This window comes from Oncorhynchus keta, chromosome 24 (genome assembly GCF_023373465.1).
Source record: "Oncorhynchus keta strain PuntledgeMale-10-30-2019 chromosome 24, Oket_V2, whole genome shotgun sequence".
NCBI classification, from domain to species: Eukaryota; Metazoa; Chordata; class Actinopteri; order Salmoniformes; family Salmonidae; genus Oncorhynchus; species Oncorhynchus keta.
The window spans coordinates 43002176-43023232 of NC_068444.1; the positions used below are offsets into that span (position 1 = coordinate 43002176).

General features: G+C 42.9%; 1 protein-coding gene across 4 annotated transcripts in view; it reads left to right on the forward strand.

Annotated features, from left to right (window-relative positions):
* The window catches only part of tdrd1 (tudor domain containing 1), a 50931-nt gene extending 37216 nt beyond the window's left edge, over positions 1–13715 (forward strand). For 2 of the 4 annotated variants that reach the window (XM_052478357.1, XM_052478359.1), the window contains exons 19-26: positions 1523–1936; positions 4698–4814; positions 4961–5077; positions 8233–8400; positions 8719–9216; positions 9592–9660; positions 9770–9810; positions 12852–13715. In XM_052478357.1, coding sequence (XP_052334317.1) covers positions 1523–1936; positions 4698–4814; positions 4961–5077; positions 8233–8400; positions 8719–9216; positions 9592–9660; positions 9770–9810; positions 12852–12914 — 1487 coding nt within the window. In that variant the 3' untranslated portion in view covers positions 12915–13715. The remainder of the gene's footprint in view (positions 1–1522; positions 1937–4697; positions 4815–4960; positions 5078–8232; positions 8401–8718; positions 9217–9591; positions 9661–9769; positions 9811–12851) is intronic. The other 2 variants (XM_052478358.1, XM_052478360.1) reach the window with 2 other exon arrangements.
* Positions 13716–21057: the final 7342 nt, after the last annotated feature.

Below are 21057 nucleotides of genomic sequence, written 5' to 3' on the forward strand. Positions count from 1 at the left end.
TGTTAAAGTAGTAACATTTCTACATTGTCAAACTTTACAGCTTTTTTATGTAATAAGTTATTATATTATCCGGTGGTTGTAATGTTATCAGGTGATTAACAACTTTTTTGATGAATAATGTAAGAACTTTTTTGATTAATGTTTTTATGTATTACTTCCTTCAATTTGATGCATATACTGCTAGTTACAAACACAATCTCATGCACATCTTCCCGGAATACTTCTAAACACACTCGCAAGCACACATTGAAATGTGCACAATCATACACACACACCCAAAAGTAACTGAATGCTCATAAATAGAAACTCACAAGCGCACAATGAAACCGGTCTAGTGGAAAGAGATTTTTAAAATACCACTATAACACTTCTTTACTTGGCCAATGTACAACCGGAGCTTGTCTTTGTGATGTCACAGTACCCAAACCCTGACACGCCAGACCCACAACAGGCTGTGTATCATGATGAGTAACCTTGCTTGAGAGCTAGTTTTGAATCCAGTCTGTGCCCGGATGGGTGTCCGCTAGGGGGGGGGGTCAAAGGTTTGAACCTCACCTGCATGTTGAGGAACCTTGTTTTACACTCCCCTGAGATAAAGATGACTTCTTGAAACCATTTTGTGCTTGTACCTTGCTCGAGAGCACAACGGCAGGAGATTACATCTAGAATTAGATACCAGCAACCCTCCAGTTGCCGATTCACATCCACCAGATTTTTCCCATGAGACCCAGGATTCAAAGGCCTGCCCCTCTAACCTCAAGGCTACGTGTGCCGCCCCATAGCAAGGTAACAAGAGACACAGGTTTGACTGCTCTGAGAGATGGACAACGCAGATGGACCTTATTGGTTACAACCCCCACATAGAGCAGATGCGATTTGGCACAAACGGAGTAATACATAAACATAGCTTTTGCTATGTTATTAGCTACATGTTCAGTTAAAGATCATGTTATTCATCAAGTTGTTACTCCCATGATAACGTAACAAAAACCTGTGGTAGCATAACTTATAATGTAAAGTGAAAGGTTATTACATTATCCGGTAAGTTATAACATTAACTGGTGTTATACATTAACCGTTAACCATTACTGTGTGTGTGTGAATGAATTACATTTTAAGTCATGTCAAATCTCCAGTTGGCAGCCCATACCTTACTGACTTAATTGACACTAACAACCATTACAATGATTCACGGTGATACTAAAGTGATCATTATTACTGTTCTGTGCAGTGCGGACCATGTAAATTATTAAAGTTATCCAAGCAATAATAACAACTAGAGCAGTAAAAAAAAGTTAATACAGAACATTTTTAACCCGGTCTTGCACAAAGAGACGATTGTATGTACATGTTTGTGTATTTGCAGGATTTTTTGGGATTTTGTTCATGATATCCTCATTCATAAAATTGTAATTGTTTTCAAACCTGCTCATACAAATATGGTGAGAAACTGTTGCAAATGTCAATGTGGAAAAACATAGCAAGTCATGACTATAAAATAGTCTTCCCCCAATCCCTGTAGGTGTTGAGCCTCTGAGCCCCCAGTGGAGTGCTGAGTCTATAGCCCGCTTCCAGGCCCTGTGTGTGGGCCAGCAGCTCCATGCACGTGTCCTCTTCATCACAGAGCGAGGCTACGGACTTCAACTGGACAGCAGTGGTCAAAACGTGGCCACCACACTGCTCTCAGAACAGCTGGCCAAAGCCCCTGGACAGAGCCAGGCCCATGCTAAATCCGTTCCCACTGTCCCTAAAATCCCCCAGCAGAAGCCTGCCATTCAGAGAGACACCACCACTAGTGTGGGACCACCCAAATCCGCAGCCAATGAAAATGAGCCGCTCACTGAGAAGCAGGTCAAGAAAAACAATCAGAGCAAGGCTAGTGCTCGGCAGCCGGCAAAAGTGTCCATCCCATTTGGATCCGATGGAACTGCATCTGGTGAGTTAGATTTACTGTATTTTCGGTATCAAGAATAGACTGTAACCATGTTTCCATCCAACCATTTTTAAACAAGTCAAGTACCTGTCGGATAAAAAAAACTCACGATGAGCCTGATGGAAATAGCAAATTGTTGGTGGACTTTCTTAAATGTTGACAAAACTAAATCTGTATCATTTGATTGAAAATGTGTCGACAAGTAGATGGAAACCTAGCTTGTGTAATAAAATAACTTTTTTGGACAACAGCACAAGATTGGCTGCAATTTCACAGTTCATCTGTCTGTCCATGTCTTGCCTTCAGATCAAACAATTCTCCATTTTATTTCAGCATGAGCTTACATGACAGTGCTGAACCAATTAATTCAGTCACATTGCCAGTGCCACACACTTTTACAAGAACAATTTATGTTTATCAAATATCTCCTGTTTGTCTTTACTCGTGCCGTCATACAATATTTGTTGCTAATAAATTCAAGCGCAACTTAGAAATATACACTTGAATTCCAACACGCCTGCCATCAATACAAGTAAATCATGATTCTGTAAATGTGGTTTGATAAGGAGTAATTTATCATTTTTCCAAAAAAAATCATTGGTAAGGTTATTGCAAAATAAGTATGTACAGTGCCTTCACAAAGTATTCAGACCCCTAGACTTTTCCCACATTTTAAGTTGCAGCTGTATTCTAAAATTGATTAAACTATTTTTTCCCTCATCAATCCACACACAATAAATACTCTATAATGACAAGACGAAAACAGGTTTTTAGACATTTTTGCAAAAAAAAACAAGTTACCTTATTTGCATAATATTCAGCGGGTTTGCTATGTGACTTGAAATTGAGCTCAGGTGCATCCTGTTTCCATTGATAATCCTTGGTGTCTTTACAACTTAACTGGAGTCCACCTGTGGTAAATTCAATAGATTTGGACGTAATTTGGAAAGGCACACACCTGCCTATATAAGGTCCCACAGTTGACAGTGCATGTCAGCAAAAAGCCAAGCCATGAGGTCAAAGGAATTATCTGTTGAGCTCCGAGACAGGATTGTGTTGAGGCACAGATCTGGGGAAGAGTACCAAAACATTTCTGCTACATTGAAGGTCCACAAGAATGCAGTGGCCTCCATCATTCTTAAATTGAAGATGTTTCAAACCACCAAGACAATTCCTAGAGCTGGACGCCCAGCCAAACAGAGCGATGTGTTTTAATAAAATCAACTATATGCATTACGGTTTGATGAAATAAGACCAATGCCTCAAGGGCGCCAGAGATCTAGATAACCAGAATATTTGTTTTCTTTAACCTGATCCAACTATTCTCCCACTCCTGCTGGCTTTCGCAGATTCCGCCATTACTTTCATTAAGTTGCCGGTAAGAGTCTGCAACTTTTCTCAAGTGGAATGCTAATTTATCTTACCATATCTACCAGTTCTGGTTTTCATCGGCACATTTTCATGAAACCATTTCATTTATAATGTCTTCATATCTCAACCATTGTCATGTGGTTAATCAAAATTCTATCCCAATCTAAATAAAAATTGTAAAAATTTCCAGCGCCGGTGAGCCGGGGCAACGTTTCCAGCGCCGGGACAGACACAGTTGTAGGCTATTTGTGCTAGGGATAAGAAGTCATGCCTAACTTGGGCAGGAGCGCACCGGAGCTTTATAATGCTTTAGCTCCTGTTCCTCTTAGAATATTAGCTCAACTTTGTGGCGCTCCTGCACCTAAATATAGACCGTACCAGCACCCAAAATGAGTACCGGAACCTATTTCAGTCCAAGTCCAGCACTGATAAGAAGTAATCAGGCAGACCTATTTTATGTCATTTCCACTTGATATCTTTCCCATTTCACGCTGAGTGGTTATCGAAAGGGAGAACACATACTCATTCAACGGTTTTTCATTATTTTCACTGTTTTCTAATAGTGAAGACATCAAAACTATGAAATAACACATGTGGAATCATGTAGTAATCCAAAAAGTGTTAAAATGAATCTAAATATATTTTACATTTGAGATTCTTCAAAGTAACCACCCATTGCCTCGTGACAGCTTTGCACACTCTTAGCATTCTCTCAACCAGCTTCATCTGGAATGCTTTTCCAACAATCTTGATGGAGTTCCCACATATGCACATTGTCGAAAGAGAGCATTCTGGATAGAGAGCGTTAGATTGTGCATCTGGGCGCATGGTTAAGCCGACGTCTGCGTTGTCCATGCAGCATTTACGGTGATACGGCCTCAGCGGAAGTCAGGGCATTCATATTTCTTGAGCTTCGTGGAGCAGTGCAGAGTTGTTGGCAAGGAAGTAAGTTTGTTTTCTACAGGATGTACCACCCTCACCTACCATCAACCAATCATGTCAATGCGGCGTTACACAGAGCCTTACCCATTGCTACAAACTTTGGGAAGCGAATTGCGATGCGGTACTGGGATTGATTTGTCCCGTGCATGTCTCTGGAGGCTCTGCAATTGTGTCACATATGGAGCCTTCGGCCAAAATTTTCCATCAAGCATAAATTGGATTTTAGTCTTGGCCTCCGCTATGGATTAGTTGACATATTTTTGTCTGGTCGACCAACAACCAAACAATTGACCAGTCGACTAATTGGGGTCAGCCCTAATGCATATGTGTGGGGTGGAGGGGTGACTTGAGCTATGGAAATAATTGTATTTAAGGACATCAGTCAAGGAAACCATTAGTCAATCAATGCTAACGCTAGTAATGCTAATCAGATGAACGATATCTACCTCAGCAGACAAATTCCCTCTGGACTGGAGGACGGTGGAGCTGCCTCGCAATGAGACCTTCCAGCCTTGCATAGCAGCCGTTGTCAGCCCCGGTCTATTCTACCTTTTCAACCCCAGCCATGGTGAGGACTCTTTCTCTCATTTCTCTCGTTCTTTGTGTCTACAAAAATCCATGTCAATTCTTACAGGTGTACAATTACACCAGACTCACCCACAAATGTTCTGTGTATACGGTATGAACATTAATTTATGTCTGTGTGTGGTCTAGTGTATGTGGAGAGACTGCAGAGTGTGATGATGGACTTGGCTGTATACTGCACCACCAAGGCCTTGCCTAGTCGGTGCAAACCCATGCCAGGAGCTGCATGCTGTGCCCAGTTTTCAGGTGAGGAGTCGTCACCCCCCCCCACACACACACACACACACACACTTTCATCACCTTGTGGACAGGACTTTGCATGCACACACACACATGCACTATCACTGCTAAAATACACACCCATTCCGTGCCTCACACAATGCGTACACATGCAGTGCTTCAACAACAATCAGATATTTCCCATTTCAAGGGCACTATAAAATAACCTCATTAACTCAATAACACTCATTTTTTTAAACGTTAGGTGAAATCTAATCGTAAAGTGTACGGACTGCCATTTTTTCACGCTGCTCAGGATTTGGCAATATGGCCGTCCATTCACTTTATGATCAGATTTGACCTAACGTTTCAATATGGCTAAATGTCTTTCTGGAAAGACAGAGTTCTACTGATGGATCACACATCTTTTTTGGGATGTTTTCAAACCAATTGAATGGCAATATTCACAATATGCTTACATGAGGGTGGTGGACTAAATGGTGGATTGCTCTGATAAGGTGTCAAAGCACGAGGTAGGAAACCCCCAAAATGGATTGGACACAGTCGATCACCTCAATATAAAAATGTAATATTCAATATCAGTAAGTTAGACTAAATAATAGCACTTCACAAACTTGTGTGTTATAACCTTCAAGATGGCCATCATTGTTCCTGTTCCCAAGAAAGTTAAGGTAATTGAGCTAAACAACTATCGCACTCACTTCCGTCATCATGAAGTGCTTTGAGAGACTAGTTAAGGATCAGTATTTAACACCATAGTACCCTCCAAACTCATCATTAAGCTCAAGACCCTGGGTCCTGGACTTTCTGAGGGGACGCCCCCAGGTGGTGAGGGTAGGAAACATCTCCACCCTGCTGATCCTCAACACTGGGGCCCCACAAGGGTGTGTTCTCAGCCCTCTCCTGTACTCCCTGTTCACCCATGACTGCGTGGCCATGCACGCCTCCAACTCAATCATCAAGTTTGCAGACGACACTACAGTTGTAGGCTTGATTACCAACAACGACGAGACGGCCTACAGGGAAGAGGTGAGGGCCCTCGCAGTGTGGTGTCAGAAAAATAACTTCACACTCAACGTCAACAAAACAAAGGAGATTATTGTGGATTTCAGGAAACCGCAGAGGGAGCACCCCCGTATCCACATCAACGGGACAGTAGTGGAGAAGGTGGAAAGTTCCTCGGCGACCACAAAACGGACCAGCTGAAATGGTCCACCCACACAGACAGGCTGGTGAAGAAGGCTCAACAGTGTCTCTTCAACCTCAGGAGGCTGAAAAAGTTTGGCTTGTCATCACCGGGGGCAAACTACCTGCCCTCCAGGACACCTACAGCACCCGATTTCACAGGAAGGCCATAAAGATCATCAAGGACAACAACCCCCCCAAACCAATGCCTGTTCACCCTGTTATCATCCAGAAGGCGAGGTCAGTACAGTGGCATCAAAGCTGGGACCAAGAGACTGAAAAACAGCTTCTACCTCAAGGCCATCAGACTGTTAAATAGCCATTACTAGCACATTAGAGGCTGCTGCCTATAAGCATAGACTTGAAATCACTGACCACTTTAAGGAATTGAACACTAGTCACTTTAATAGTGTTTACGTATCTGGCATTACTCATCATGTATTTACTGTATTCTATACTATTCTACGGTATCTTAGTCCGTTCCGCTCTGACATCGCTCGTCCATATGTGTACAGTCTTAATTCATTCCTACTTAGATTTGTGGGTATTGGGTATATGTTGTGTAATTTGTTAGATATTGCTGCACTGTCGGTGCTAGAAGCACAAGCATTTCACTGCAATAACATCTGCTTATCACGTATGTGACCAATAAAATTTGATTTGATTTGCCTTGATGACAGCTTTGCAAACCCGACCTCAACCATCTTCATGAGGAATGCTTTTCCAACAGTCTTGAAGGATTTCCCACATGCTGAATACTTGTTGGCTGCTTTTCCTTCACTCTGCGGTCCAACTCATCCCAAACCAGTTTGGGTATTGTGGTGGCCAGGTCATCTGATGCAGCACTCCATCACTCTCCTTCTTGGCCAAATAGCCCTTACACAGTCTGGAGGTGTGTTGGGTCATTGTCCTTTTGAAAAAGAAATGATAGTCCCACTAAGCACAAACCAGATGGGATGGCATATCGCTGCAGAATGCTGTGGTAGCCATGCTGGTTAAGTGTTCTTTGAATTCTATATACACTGCTCAAAAAAATAAAGGGAACACTTAAACAACAATGTAACTCCAAGTCAATCACACTTCTGTGAAATCAAACTGTCCACTTAGGAAGCAACACTGATTGACAATACATTTCACATGCTGTTGCAAATGGAATAGACAACAGGTGGAAATTATAGGCAATTAGCAAGACGCCCCCAATAAAGGAGTGGTTCTGCAGGTGGTGACCACAGACCACTTCTCAGTTCCTATGCTTCCAGGCTGATGTTTTGGTCACTTTTGAATGCTAGCGGTGCTTTCACTCTAGTGGTAGCATGAGACGGAGTCTACAACCCACACAAGTGGCTCAGGTAGTGCAGCTCATCCAGGATGGCACATCAATGTGAGCTGTGGCAAGAAGGTTTGCTGTGTCTTTCAGCGTAGTGTCCAGAGCTTGGAGGCGCTACCAGGAGACAGGCCAGTACATCAGGAGACGTGGAGGAGGCCGTAGGAGGGCAACAACCCAGCAGCAGGACTGCTACCTCCGCCTGTGCAAACACCGGCCAGGAACGATGTGTTTACAATACCGCGTTTGTAATAAAGCATCATTTGTTGGACTTCTGGGGTAGCTAGCTTTAGCTCAGTACCTAGCTAGCACCAATACAACCAGCCTGAAAACAATGGCCATTAGTGTGTGGAAGTACTGACCTGATTGTATGAAATGTGGACTACACATTCCTTTTGACTATAGTCACATGAACATGGATGAAATCGAATATTAATTCATTCTCTTTTTGTCCTTCAAAAGTTGTTCAAGTCAACTATTTTTGGATGAGCTGCATACGGTACAAAGGCAAACATATTGTGAGTTTTTTTATGGACAGTCATCTGTTGTCCATCACCTGTCAATGGATTTTTTTGTACACAATCTCAGTGGCGCTGTACATGTAGACCACATTCCTCTATATGAGGAGAGCTATTGTTGTTTCACCCCGCAGGTGATAAGAATTGGTACAGAGCCGTGTTCCTGGAGACCACAGAGACTGAGGCCAGTGTTATCTATGCTGACTACGGCAACTCCGAGAAGCTCCCCTTCGCCAGCATTCTGCCCATCCCCACAGAGTTCCTGGAGCTCCCTTTCCAGATTGCCCGCTGTGCCCTCACAGGTAAGAGGGACCACACAAGGCAGAAGTCAGCTGCACAGTCTGATGTTAACGCCTAGCCCTGTAGCTGTGATCTTGTCCCGTTGTGTCTGTCTGGGCCGGTAGGAACACTTTGAGATGTGATCTATGTCTGTGTGACTGGTCTGTCTAGTTTCTGTGGCACTCATTTTCTGTAGATGAAGAGGGATATAATCTATGACTTGTGTCTTCCTGTCAACTGCCTGTCTGTCTTGTTTCTGAGTCTTCATCCCTGTATTTAACAAGTGCTCTGAGATGATACCTGTCATGTTGTCTGTCTGTTTGGCCCTGGCCCTGCTGTAGGTAAAGAGCATTTCCCGTCAGTGTGGCCCGTAGAGGTCCTGGAGCTTTTCAGTGCCCTGCTGAGTGACGGCGTGCTGGCCTCTGTCCAGGACTTCGATGGCAACTCCAACCTGCTGTCAGTCACCCTGCAAATAGAGCGAGGCGGGGGCCACCTCAACACTATGATCCTAGAGGGGCTGCAGAGCACACAAACTGGCAGCGCCAGGACCCGCAGACAGGAGCCAGGCCAGACCAAGACACCCATCATCGCCACAGCTCCAGTCACGCCGGCCACAGCTCCAGTCACGCCGGCCACAGCTCCAGTCACGCCGGCCACAGCTCCAGTCGCGCCGGCCACAGCTCCAGTCGCGCCGGCCACAGCTCCAGTCGCGCCGGCCACAGCTCCAGTCGCGCCGGCCACAGCTCCAGTCGCGCCGGCCACAGCTCCAGTCACGCCGGCCACAGCTACAGTCACGCCGGCCACAGCTACAGTCACGCCGGCCACAGCTACAGTAACTGGTGTGTCAGTTCAGATATCCGTGTTCTTATGGTACTAATAGACAGTATCAAAGGGATATTGTATTGTGTGGCAGGGAGCCTAGAGGTTAGAATGGCCTACAACTGGACGGTTTCCAGTTCGAATCCCATGTGTGACAGGAAAATCTGGTGCTATTCTAGGTATCATAGATGGCATTTCCTGCTGTTGTGCTCTTCAGCAAGGCACTTAACCCCTATACTGCTCCAGGATCACCGCACTGTGGCGATGTCTTGGGCAATGTAACCATTTGTTTTGTTTTTTGCATCTTACTCATTGTGTTTGTAGTATCTTCTAATTAAATATTGCACATTAAACCTTTTAGATGAGCTGTATATATAAATCTTATGTATTTTCAGATTATGCTGCCCCGACGAATACTGAACCCAAGGAATCACAGAGCCTAATTTGCTCAAAAAGTGTGAATGGTATGTCCAAATGACTCATCAGATACTGCTTACTTGATCACTTTGACCCATTATTGGCACATTTTACCTAGCTTTTGGTTAAGCACTGACTCAAGTATTTGTTCTCCAGATTATGCCTCTCCATGCTGCTGCCGGGACTTGGTGCAAAAGGTGAAACACATTTTTCTACTATTGCTACTAACATATTCAGGTGGTGGCACCAGGCCATGATTTGGTCACACAGTAATTGTTACATTGTCACGCAGTAGATAAAATTACTTATAAAGTAATTCACAGTGCTAATGAGATGATATGATTCAAGTAAATAAATACATTGTTTAATCTGACACATCCAAGAAAGATTGTTGCTATATTTTACTCTCAAAATAGGGCTCCAGAATTTGATTTATTTTGTTCAATCAAATCTAAGTTTATTGGCCGTGTACACAAATTTGCAGGTACATTGAAATGAGTGTTTCTAGAACCAACAGTGCAATAAACACACACAGTCTTCCCAAAAATTAAGAAGTTAGGAAATATCAGAACGAGCAATGTCAGAGACCTTGACTTTTTCCACATTTTGTTATTATTCTTAAATGGGGGGGGAATGAAAATGACCATCTTACATAAAATTACCAGCTGTGGAATGGCACTACTGGCTGTGGAGGTGAGGTCCCACAGTTGACAGTGCATGTCAAAGCAAAAACCAAGCCATGAGGTTAAAGGAATTGTTCGCAGAGCTACAAGACAGGATTATGTCGTGGAACAGATCTGGGGAAGGGTACCAAAACATTTCTGCAGCATTGAAGGTCCCCAAGAACACACTGGCCTCCATTCTTACATGGAATAAGTTTGGAACCACCAAGTCTCTTCCTGCAAGAATTTCGCTTTGTCATTATGGGGTATTGTGTGTGTGTGTAGATTGAGGCCTTTAAAAAATGTTTAAATCCATTTTAGAATAAGGCTGTAATGTAACAAAAGGGGAAGGGGTCTGAATACTTTCCAAATGCACTGTACAGTCGTGGTCTAAATTGTTGCGAGTGACACAAATATTTATTTTCACAAAGTCTGCTGCCTCAGTATGTATGATGGCAATTTGCATATACTCCAGAATGTTATGAAGATGAATTGCAATTAATTGCAAAGTCCCTCTTTGCCATGCAAATGAACTGAATCCCAAATAAACATTTTCCCTGCATTTCAGCCCTGCCACAAAAGGACCAGCTGACATGTCAGTGATTCTCTCATTAACTTCTTTGGGACAGGGGGCAGCATTTTCACGTCCGGATGAAAACCGTGTCCAAAGTAAACGGCCTGCTACACTGACCCAGAAGCCAGGATATGCATATTATTAGTAGATTTGGATAGAAAACACTCTGAAGTCTCTAACACTGTTTGAATCATGTCTGTGAGTATAACAGAACTTATTTGGCAGGCGAAATCCCGAGGGCAAACCGTTCAGATTTTTAAAAAATTTGGTCAATGGGTTTTCATTGGGAATCCAGATTTCTAATAGACTTTCCTGCAGTTCCTATCGCTTCCACTGGATGCGTCTTTAGAAATTGGTTGAGGTTTTTCCTTCGAGAAATTAAGAAGTAACACTGTTCAGAACAAGGGGAGAGAGAAGTGTACTCTTTGATAGAGGCGCGTGACCTGAAAAGCTCGCTCCACTTTGTTTTCCTCCGGTATTGAACACAGATCATCCCGTCTTCAATTTGATCAATTATTTACGTATAAAAAAATACCTAAAGTTGTATTAGGAAAGTAGTTTGACATGTTTGGACAATGCTTACATTGTCTTACAAACTCCAAGCATTGATTATACAAGAATGGGCTGCCAACACTGCAAATATTGACTCTTTGCATCAACTTCATGTAATTGTCAATTAAAAGCCTTTGACACTTACGAAATACTTGTAATTATACTTCAGTATTCCATAGTAACATCTGACAAAAATATCTAAAGACACTGAGGCAGCAGACTTGATGAAAATTAATATTTGTCATTCTCAAAACTTTTGGCCACGACTGTAATAGTGTAAGACAGTATGACCAGTATATGAATAGAAAAGCTGTGTACAGCAGTAGTTGTATAGGATGAACCATGACTAGAATACAGTATATACATATGAAGTGGGTAAAACAGAATGTAAACATTATTAAAGTGACCAATGTTTAATAACGATGTACCTAGGGCAGTAGTCTCTAGGGGGAAGGGTAGCGTACAGAGTGGTAGCCGGGCTAGAACAGTGATTAAGGCTAGTGGTGACATTCAGTTTCTGTCTCTCAGTCCCAGCTTTGATGCACCTGTACAGTAAAATTTATTTTTGTGCGCTGGCTATCCATTTATTTGGCCCTTGTTTCTGATTTGATTTGTTTCTGTGAAATCTCATTCATTGAACCTTATGCTCTTTTAACATTAGAACAGCCAACGTCTTTTGAACATGATCTTTTGAGCGTCATGTGATTTAACAATTGTAATATCACTGCCATTTGTAGTCATGTCCCCCTCCGTCCTTGACTTTTCCTAAATAAGTCTTTCACACACTTACGTTGTGAGAATTTCAATACCGCAGAGTTTGTGATAAGCAATTTTACGAGGACACTCAACAGTTAGTTGCCCATCTCATAATGCCCATTGAAAGTACACCTGAACTATATCAAAACGAATTCCACATAAAAAATAATAAGTAGCATAAAGGCAAGATTAAATGGACAATATTCTGGTGGTTGACAATATTATCAATTGTGAATGAAGAGACTGAACAGTGCACCTTGTGTAATTGACAAAAACTTTAAGACTTCACCACAAAAAAAACTATTGTATTCTATGGTTTCTGAAACACCTACGTTTGCCAAACAACTCAAGGGTTCTATTTTGATCACTTTTTTTGTAGAATAACCTCTCTTTCATGCGATACACACATGAGCAGTCGTGGCAGCATATAGCCTAAGCACAGACTAGTTACATAACTTTAAATATGCTGTTCTTTTGAAATACATTGTTTTTTAAGGCCTGCCTAAACTAAATGATGAGTTTCTTTGTGATGGTGTATATTAAATTGATTTATTAGACTGTTAAAATAGACACGACAAGGGTGCGACATTGGCCTGGATTAGTATGCCTCACGGCCCGGCGGTTCTAGTGTTAAGGACCATCTTCTGCCCAAAGTGTAGAACCAACATGTTTTGAACCCCCTTCTCTTTCACAGATTGATCAACTGGAAGAGCACATTCTGTTCCTCATGGAGAAAATAGGTGGATTGTCAAAGTGACTACCATATGCAACGAGTACACAACTCTATGTTCTAGGAATATTCATGAATACATGAAGGTATTCAGTTTAAGTGATTTATGCTTTGCAGTTCAGTTGGGGATGTTCCCTCAGGGGGTTTTGGTGGGTGAATGTTGCATCTTGGCTGTGAAAGGTATTTACATTATGGATATAATATGATGGAACAGCTCTCTTGATCAGGACTTAGTTTTAAACTTTGGTTTAAAATTGCTAATATAATTGTTTTAGGTATTGTTTAACTGAAATGTAATCATATTTTACACTTTCATCATAAACTATATCATAATTGTACTTTAAAGAAGTAAGCAATCTTAGAATTGTTATTGTTTTGTGACCATGTGGTCAGTGCATCAGTAATGTTAGGATGATTACATGATTATGTGCCTTCTCATTTAGTGTTCCACCACCTGTTGAAGAGGCATGGTTTCTCATTTACTTGTTTTAATTCAAGTTCAGTTTGGGATATGTAATGGTTTTGTGACATTAAATGAAAGCATTTACTTGAGCAGATTTCTTGATGGCTAACCAAACAGCACAGACTACATGCTGATTAGAAATGTGTTTCAGTGTTTGATCTAAGATAAGAGAACAATATTTCTTTTCCTATGTGTGAAATAACTTCGCTAGATATTTGGGCCCTCATTTGCTCCTTGTAGATCTCACTTTTTGTCAAATTATCAATGTTCATTTTATGAGTTGAAGACCTTTAAAGGAGTGTTGCTATTTTTCAACCTAATCTGTATTTTTGATGTTAATGGCATGTTATAAAAGGGCGAATACACTTTTTTTTTTGTGATTTTTACTTGTTTTTGAGAAACTTACCCCAGTCGTGATAGACTTCCTCATTGCTCGTTGTGCAGTGTGCGGGCATCCAAAAAGCATATCCAAAAACACCCAAATATTTGCTTTTAGAAACACGCTCTCAGTATCGTGATGCAGGTCTTTAGATGTTGTACACATGCAATTGTGTCATTCCGAACTTCATCCGCAACGTTATGTGCAAGTCCAGCGGTTTCCCTCACCAGCTTGTGCTACTTCTCTGTGTAGCCTGCGCAGCAAAGAAGAAGAAACGGTAAGTACATTCATTTCTTTGACACTTCTCAATATAAAAACTGACTTATACCCATAAGTTTAACAATGAAATCTTTTAATAAAATTAGTAAGCTTTGGTTTTCAGATGTAAGAATGTCCTTGTTTTTATTTAAAATCCTCGGTTTTAGTGGCTTTCAACTTTCTAAATCCACCCTGAATCTACTCTTCCTGTGGGATCAAGATTTTCCAGATGTTCTGCATCAAAACTAACCTAATCACACTACCTTGGAGTTTTGAAAAATGCAACTACAACTTTGAATGATCAGAATAAAATGTTCAGTTTTGAAATACCCAATTCTAAGATTGAATCCCATCCGATTGACGGGGGTCTGTAGTTATGTTAAGACTAAGTTGGCATGAAATAGTTTTATTTGGGGGTTGTCTGTGATTGATATGTGTTGTAGCGTTAGGTAGAAACTTACGACCATAGATGTCAAATCTGTACCGTCTGATTTCTGTAGGGGAGTGTTAGACATTAAATGTAACTTTGTTTTATTGCATTTGTGAGATCATTTAAGATAACTTTTCAATGATGCTGCCGACAACAATTTTCAAGAAGTTCCATTGGTGATGGAAAAATGTATTCTGTTCAGGGACATACAGTACGTCATCACGTACAATCTTTCATATTGTGGTCAGAGACGCTTATGTTAGGAACTCAGTCCTGCCGGTGGTCAATTGACGGATGTTAAGGCTTACATTGTCCCCTGAAGCCAACAAGTGAACTTACACCCAACGTGGGGGGTTGAGAGGAAATGATATGGGTTGGTTGTGGTTAGTTTTTTTAAATGGTCTTTTCACTCATGGTATACAGTAGATAACACCGTAAACCCAAGGCTAAATCTGCATAAATATTGTTAGTTCACTGTTACCTCAACATCAAAGTCGCGCTTCTCTAGACCCCATATTATATTGTAGTTAGTTGTAGGGCGGTTTGCATCGAACTCTACTTAATGCTGCGATTTATGAAGGGGTTTGTCCTGAAGGGTTATTAAAAAAGGTAACCAAGTGGTCACCTTGCATTGTATGTAAGCACTTTTTATGTAGGTTTTGTGTGTGCTCCGTTGGTTAGTTTAGGCACTCAAGGCTGAGAGGGAGGGGTTGTCCTGTCCTGTGATCAGACCAACCAGTTTGAAACCACCAACAAACTAGACAATAGGTTGTCTCTTGTATCCAAGTGTCTGTGTTGGAAGTGAGGGTTAAGACATGTCTTTGCTCCCCTTTCCAAAATGTTTTATAAATAGCCAGATACGTGACATTAACCATGTCCATTGTGGTAATTTATTTAGAACCAGAGAACAGGGGTGATTCAAACATGATTATGTTTGCAAGTTGTTACAAATCTCTTTTGGCCCAACAATCTAGGGGGGGTGGTAGCGAGACCCGTAACATGACTCATGCAAATTATAATAGTGGAAAAGTAAGACTGAGAACGAAATAACCACAGACCATTAAATTACCGTCAAACACTCATGGTTTATTTGAAAACACACGGTAATGGGGGGAGCAGGAAAAGGGGCTGAGCTGGACCCAAGGAAAGAAATAATAAGTATCCAAAAACATCCCTAAGCTAGACTAGCCTACTTCACCAACAGCTAACTAACCAAAAATACAGTGAGTGGTTCACCCAGTTCTAACTAGTGTTTTTATACAAAGTATTCCTCCGGGTAATGTATGCCCATGGGCGACTTATCTTGGTACCCCCTTTTCCCACCAAACAAACACCATAACAAAACCAATACTCCCAGTTGGGGACAAAGTGACATGTAGTTGCAAAAACCGAACGAGATCTACAGACAGATGGCATTGACAGAGAGATTGAGCTCTCAAGCAAACAGACAGGGTTTTTAAACCAAGGGAAAGGGAATGTGTTAGGGTAAGGTAATGGAAACAGGAGGAGGTGTGTCTTCTGATTAGCAACTGATTGGGGAATGATTGCCACCTGTGAGGAGAGAAAATAAATACACACACAGGATACCTGTATCCGTAACACTCCCACCCTTAAAAGAGCAACCCTAGCTAGGGAGGGATTGCGACCAAAGTATTACAATGAATACCCACAAGATCAACAACAAAGTCAACCTTACTAAAATCATCATTTTTACACACGAGACTAAGCATCTGCTAATACATATTCAGAACCTTTTTTATGCCGTATCTCCAAATTATAATTTTGCACAATAAGGGCCCAACGCATTAGGCGCTGGTTCTGGTTGTACATCCGGTGGAGAAACACTAAGGGGTTATGATCAGTGTATATACAATCACCGGTAGGGCACTGGAACCAATGTATACTTCAAAGTATTGCAGGGCCAACAACAAAGCAAGAGCTTCTTGTTCTATTGTCGCATAGTTTGTTGGACATTTGTTCAATTTACGCGAAAAATAACAAATGGAATGATCCACTCCACTCTTGTCCTGCTGCAGTAGAACAGCACCAGCACATCTGGCACTAGCATCTACCTCAAGTTTAAATGGTTGTTCAAAATCCGGAGAGGCAAGTACAGGGGTACTACATAAGAGTGCTTTAGCAGATTCAAAAGCTATTTTACAATCATGGGACCACTCATACGAGAGCTGGACTGAGCAAATCGGTTAATGGAGCAACTACCGCAGAGAAATTTTGACAACCATCCCTAAAGAAATGCAGTTGTAGCCAAGACCTTGGCATCAACAGGGCGCACCTGTCCATGGCCGACCTTGCCGAGATAGGTAACAGTAGCCTTCCCAAACTCGCACTTTGCCAAGTTCAGGGTTAGAGAAGCAGCTGCCAACCGTTCACATACTACCCTTAGAGTCAACATGATTTGACCACTCAGACAAATAAATCACTAGATCATCAAGATATGCACTACAATTGGGAACTCCAGCTAATACAGGGTTAACCATTGTTAGTTCACTGTTACCTCAACATCAAAGTCGCGCCTCTAGTTGTTGCATTTCCAACATTAATGTCATGTTCCAACACGTTTGTGCGAGTAGGAACCTCATTACAGAGACACTGTAGCCTCACAATATCATCGGCCTGTCCGTCCGTTAAATGAACCAGACCTGATTGGATACACAGCAGCATATCTGAGTTGGGCAATCTAACGCACTGCTGCCGAGTATTGCACAACTCCAATCCATCTCCATCATCAATATGACAGTCCACTATCATAGCAGTAGAAGCAGAGGAGACAGCAGTACCTGCCGCTGTTTTTGAACTATCTAACTGGGTGATGGGTCGGGTGTGGTATGCTTTCAACAAGTTAATGTGGCACACACGAGATTGGCGTTTTCTATCAGGAGTTTGAAGCACATAGTCAGTTTCACTTATTTTCTTTTCAATGAAATAAGGACCAGAGAAACGAGCTGAAAGTGAAGATCCTGGAACAGGCAATAACACCAGTACTTGGTCACCTAGCTGTAGTGGACGAGAAACAGCCTGGTTATCATCGTGACTTGTCATGCTCCTCTGTGAGGAAGACAGAGCTTCCTTTGCAAGAGCACAGGCTTGGTGTAGGCGCTCACAAAAGGGACTAACGTAGTCCAACACATTCTCATCTCCTGTACACAACTCTTGGGACAAAAACCGTTCTTTAAGGACTTTCATTGGTCCTCTCACTGTGTGACCAAACGCTAGTTCAGCCGGGCTGAAACCTAGGGACTCCTGCACAGTTTCACGAGCAGCAAACAAAACTAGAGGAACTCCCTCATCCCAATCTTTCTCAGATTCCAAACAATATTTACGTAGCATAGACTTCAATGTCTGACGCCAAAGTTCAAGCGCACCCTGAGACTGGGTGATAGGCGCTTGACACACGGTGTGTAATTGATAAGGATTTTAACACCTGCTTGAAGAGCTTGGATAGGAAATTGGTACCTTGATCACTTTGTACCACCTTAGGTAACCCGAATGTCGTAAAGAATTGAATTAAGGCCTTACCGGAGCAGTAATCCTTCTCAGAGGAATGGCCTCGGGAAATCTTGTTGCCATACACGATTGTTAACAGAAACTGGTTACCTGATTTTGTCTTCGGTAACGGTCCAACACAATCAACCACCACATGTTTGAATGGTTCACCTATGACAGGTATTGGACAAAGAGGAGCGGGAGGAGTAACCTGATCTGGTTTTCCTGTTATCTGACAGAACTGAGACACATCTTGTTTTAAACCTGGCCAAAATAAATGTTGAAGGATCCGATCATAAGTCTGTGATTCCTAAATGACCAGACCACTGGTGATCATTACATTTACATTTAAGTCATTTAGCAGACGCTCTTATCCAGAGCGACTTACAAATTGGTGCATTCACCTTATGACATCCAGTGGAACAGCCACTTTACAATAGTGCATCTAAATCTTTTAAGGGGGGGGGGGTGAGAAGGATTACTTTATCCTATCCTAGGTATTCCTTAGAGGTGGGGTTTCAGGTGTCTCCGGAAGGTGGTGATTGACTCCGCTGTCCTGGAGTCGTGAGGGAGTGTGTTCCACCATTGGGGAGCCAGAGCAGCGAACAGTTTTGACTGGGCTGAGCGGGAACTGTACTTCCTCAGTGGTAGGGAGGCGAGCAGGCCAGAGGTGGATGAACGCAGTGCCCTTGTTTGGGTGTAGGGCCTGATCAGAGCCTGGAGGTACTGAGGTGCCGTTCCCCTCACAGCTCCGTAGGCAAGCACCATGGTCTTGTAGCGGATGCGAGCTTCAACTGGAAGCCAGTGGAGAGAGCGGAGGAGCGGGGTGACGTGAGAGAACTTGGGAAGGTTGAACACCAGACGGGCTGCGGCGTTCTGGATGAGTTGTAGGGGTTTAATGGCACAGGCAGGGAGCCCAGCCAACAGCGAGTTGCAGTAATCCAGACGGGAGATGACAAGTGCCTGGATTAGGACCTGCGCCGCTTCCTGTGTGAGGCAGGGTCGTACTCTGCGGATGTTGTAGAGCATGAACCTACAGGAACGGGCCACCGCCTTGATGTTAGTTGAGAACGACAGGGTGTTGTCCAGGATCACGCCAAGGTTCTTAGCGCTCTGGGAGGAGGACACAATGGAGTTGTCAACCGTGATGGCGAGATCATGGAACGGGCAGTCCTTCCCGGGAGGAAGAGCAGCTCCGTCTTGCCGAGGTTCAGCTTGAGGTGGTGATCCGTCATCCACACTGATATGTCTGCCAGACATGCAGAGATGCGATTCGCCACCTGGTCATCAGAAGGGGGAAAGGAGAAGATTAATTGTGTGTCGTCTGCATAGCAATGATAGGAGAGACCATGTGAGGTTATGACAGAGCCAAGTGACTTGGTGTATAGCGAGAATAGGAGAGGGCCTAGAACAGAGCCCTGGGGGACACCAGTGGTGAGAGCGCGTGGTGAGGAGACAAATTCTCGCCACGCCACCTGGTAGGATGAGCAAGGGATAACACATTTTGTCGAAAGGCTGTAGGAATCACTATTTGGTAAACAGCATTCCAATCTCCACCCGTGTCAACATGGGATGTCCATTTACGCATGAGGAGATTACCATCAATGAAGTAAGCCACCTTCCTCTTTACCTCTTCCAATGAAACAACACTAGAAAAACATTTAGCGAGCTTTTTGTCAACCTTTTCAGCTGCTCACGAGTGACTGGTCACTCTATTGCATCAGCAATAAGTTCAACATTCTTCGATTCTTTCCTGGGTTGTTTGTCAGAGGTGATCAGCTTCCCAGAGGTAGCACACAACCCATCCTCTTGATCAACCTCTTTGAACAGAACAGTGTTCGACAAATCTATCACGTCATCCTCTTGTCGTGCCTGAGCACGAGTGACGGCACAAGCGGGGAGCACGTGGATAACTCTGTGCCAGCTCATTGGAGACTGAGTAGTCACTTTTATCCATTACTTCCAATACGGGGGTACTACCTTTCCTCCGGCAATATCGTTACCCATTCTAAAGGTCACACCTTTTACTGGCAACATAGGACATACCCCCACTCTGAATATTCCACTGATTAACTCGGTGTACTTTCACAAAGTGCAACGGGACTGGGACAAAACCCGTTTCAATACCCTGAACTAACACACTGGAACAACAGTATGTATCATCGGATAAGGGCAACACATCGAACAATATAAACGACTGCGCCGCACCAGTATCTCTAAGGATTTTAACCGGACGATGAGACGCTTCGTCATTCGCTAGGGACACAAACCCCTCAAATGAACGGTTCATAACTGTGGTCGGGGACTGGGACTTTCAAACTACAGTTACCCTGAGGCACCTGTTTCGTTGCAGACCTCACAACCGTACAAATTAGACTAACACCTGTTGGCGGCTTGGCACGAAGAGGCATCACTTGTTTGCGTTTTAGCAGGAAGCAATCATTAATCATATGTCCCACCTTATGACAATAGAAACAGGGATGCACATTTTTCTGGCGTGCTTGATATACTACTGCTGGCTGACTAGGGCTAAAGGCCGAAAACACACTCTTGTGAGTCAACACACTCGTCTGCCAACACGGACGCTTCTGACAGGGAGGATACTTTCTGGTCATTTAGGTAAACTACAATGCGTTCGGGTAAGCAATTTTTAAACTCTTCCAACAAGATTAACTCCTGGAGAGAGTTGAAATCAGTTACATTACTAGCAGCATGCCATTCATCAAACAGATTCCCAAGTCTTACTAGAAGACCTCTTATGAGACCTAAATCTCTGTCGGTATGCCTCAGGCACAAGCTCATAGGCGCGAAGAACTAGCTTTGACCACTTCATAATTCAAACTGTCTTCCAGAGGTAGCGCTGACAAAACCCCTTGGGCTTTACCAGTTAATTTACACTGAAGTAATAGACACCATATCTCTTCAGGCCATTTCAATGCTACGGCTATACGTTCAAAAACACAGAATAGGAGTCAACCTCTGCCTTAGTACCTTTTGTTCAGAGAGTCAATCTGCCTACTAATGTCAAAAGTTTTGGAAGCTCCAGCTGGTGAGGACGACTCACTAACAGTCCAAGCAGGAACGAAGGCTAGCCTCGCTGTCTCTGCCTCCAGTTCCATCTGGCGCATTTTTAACT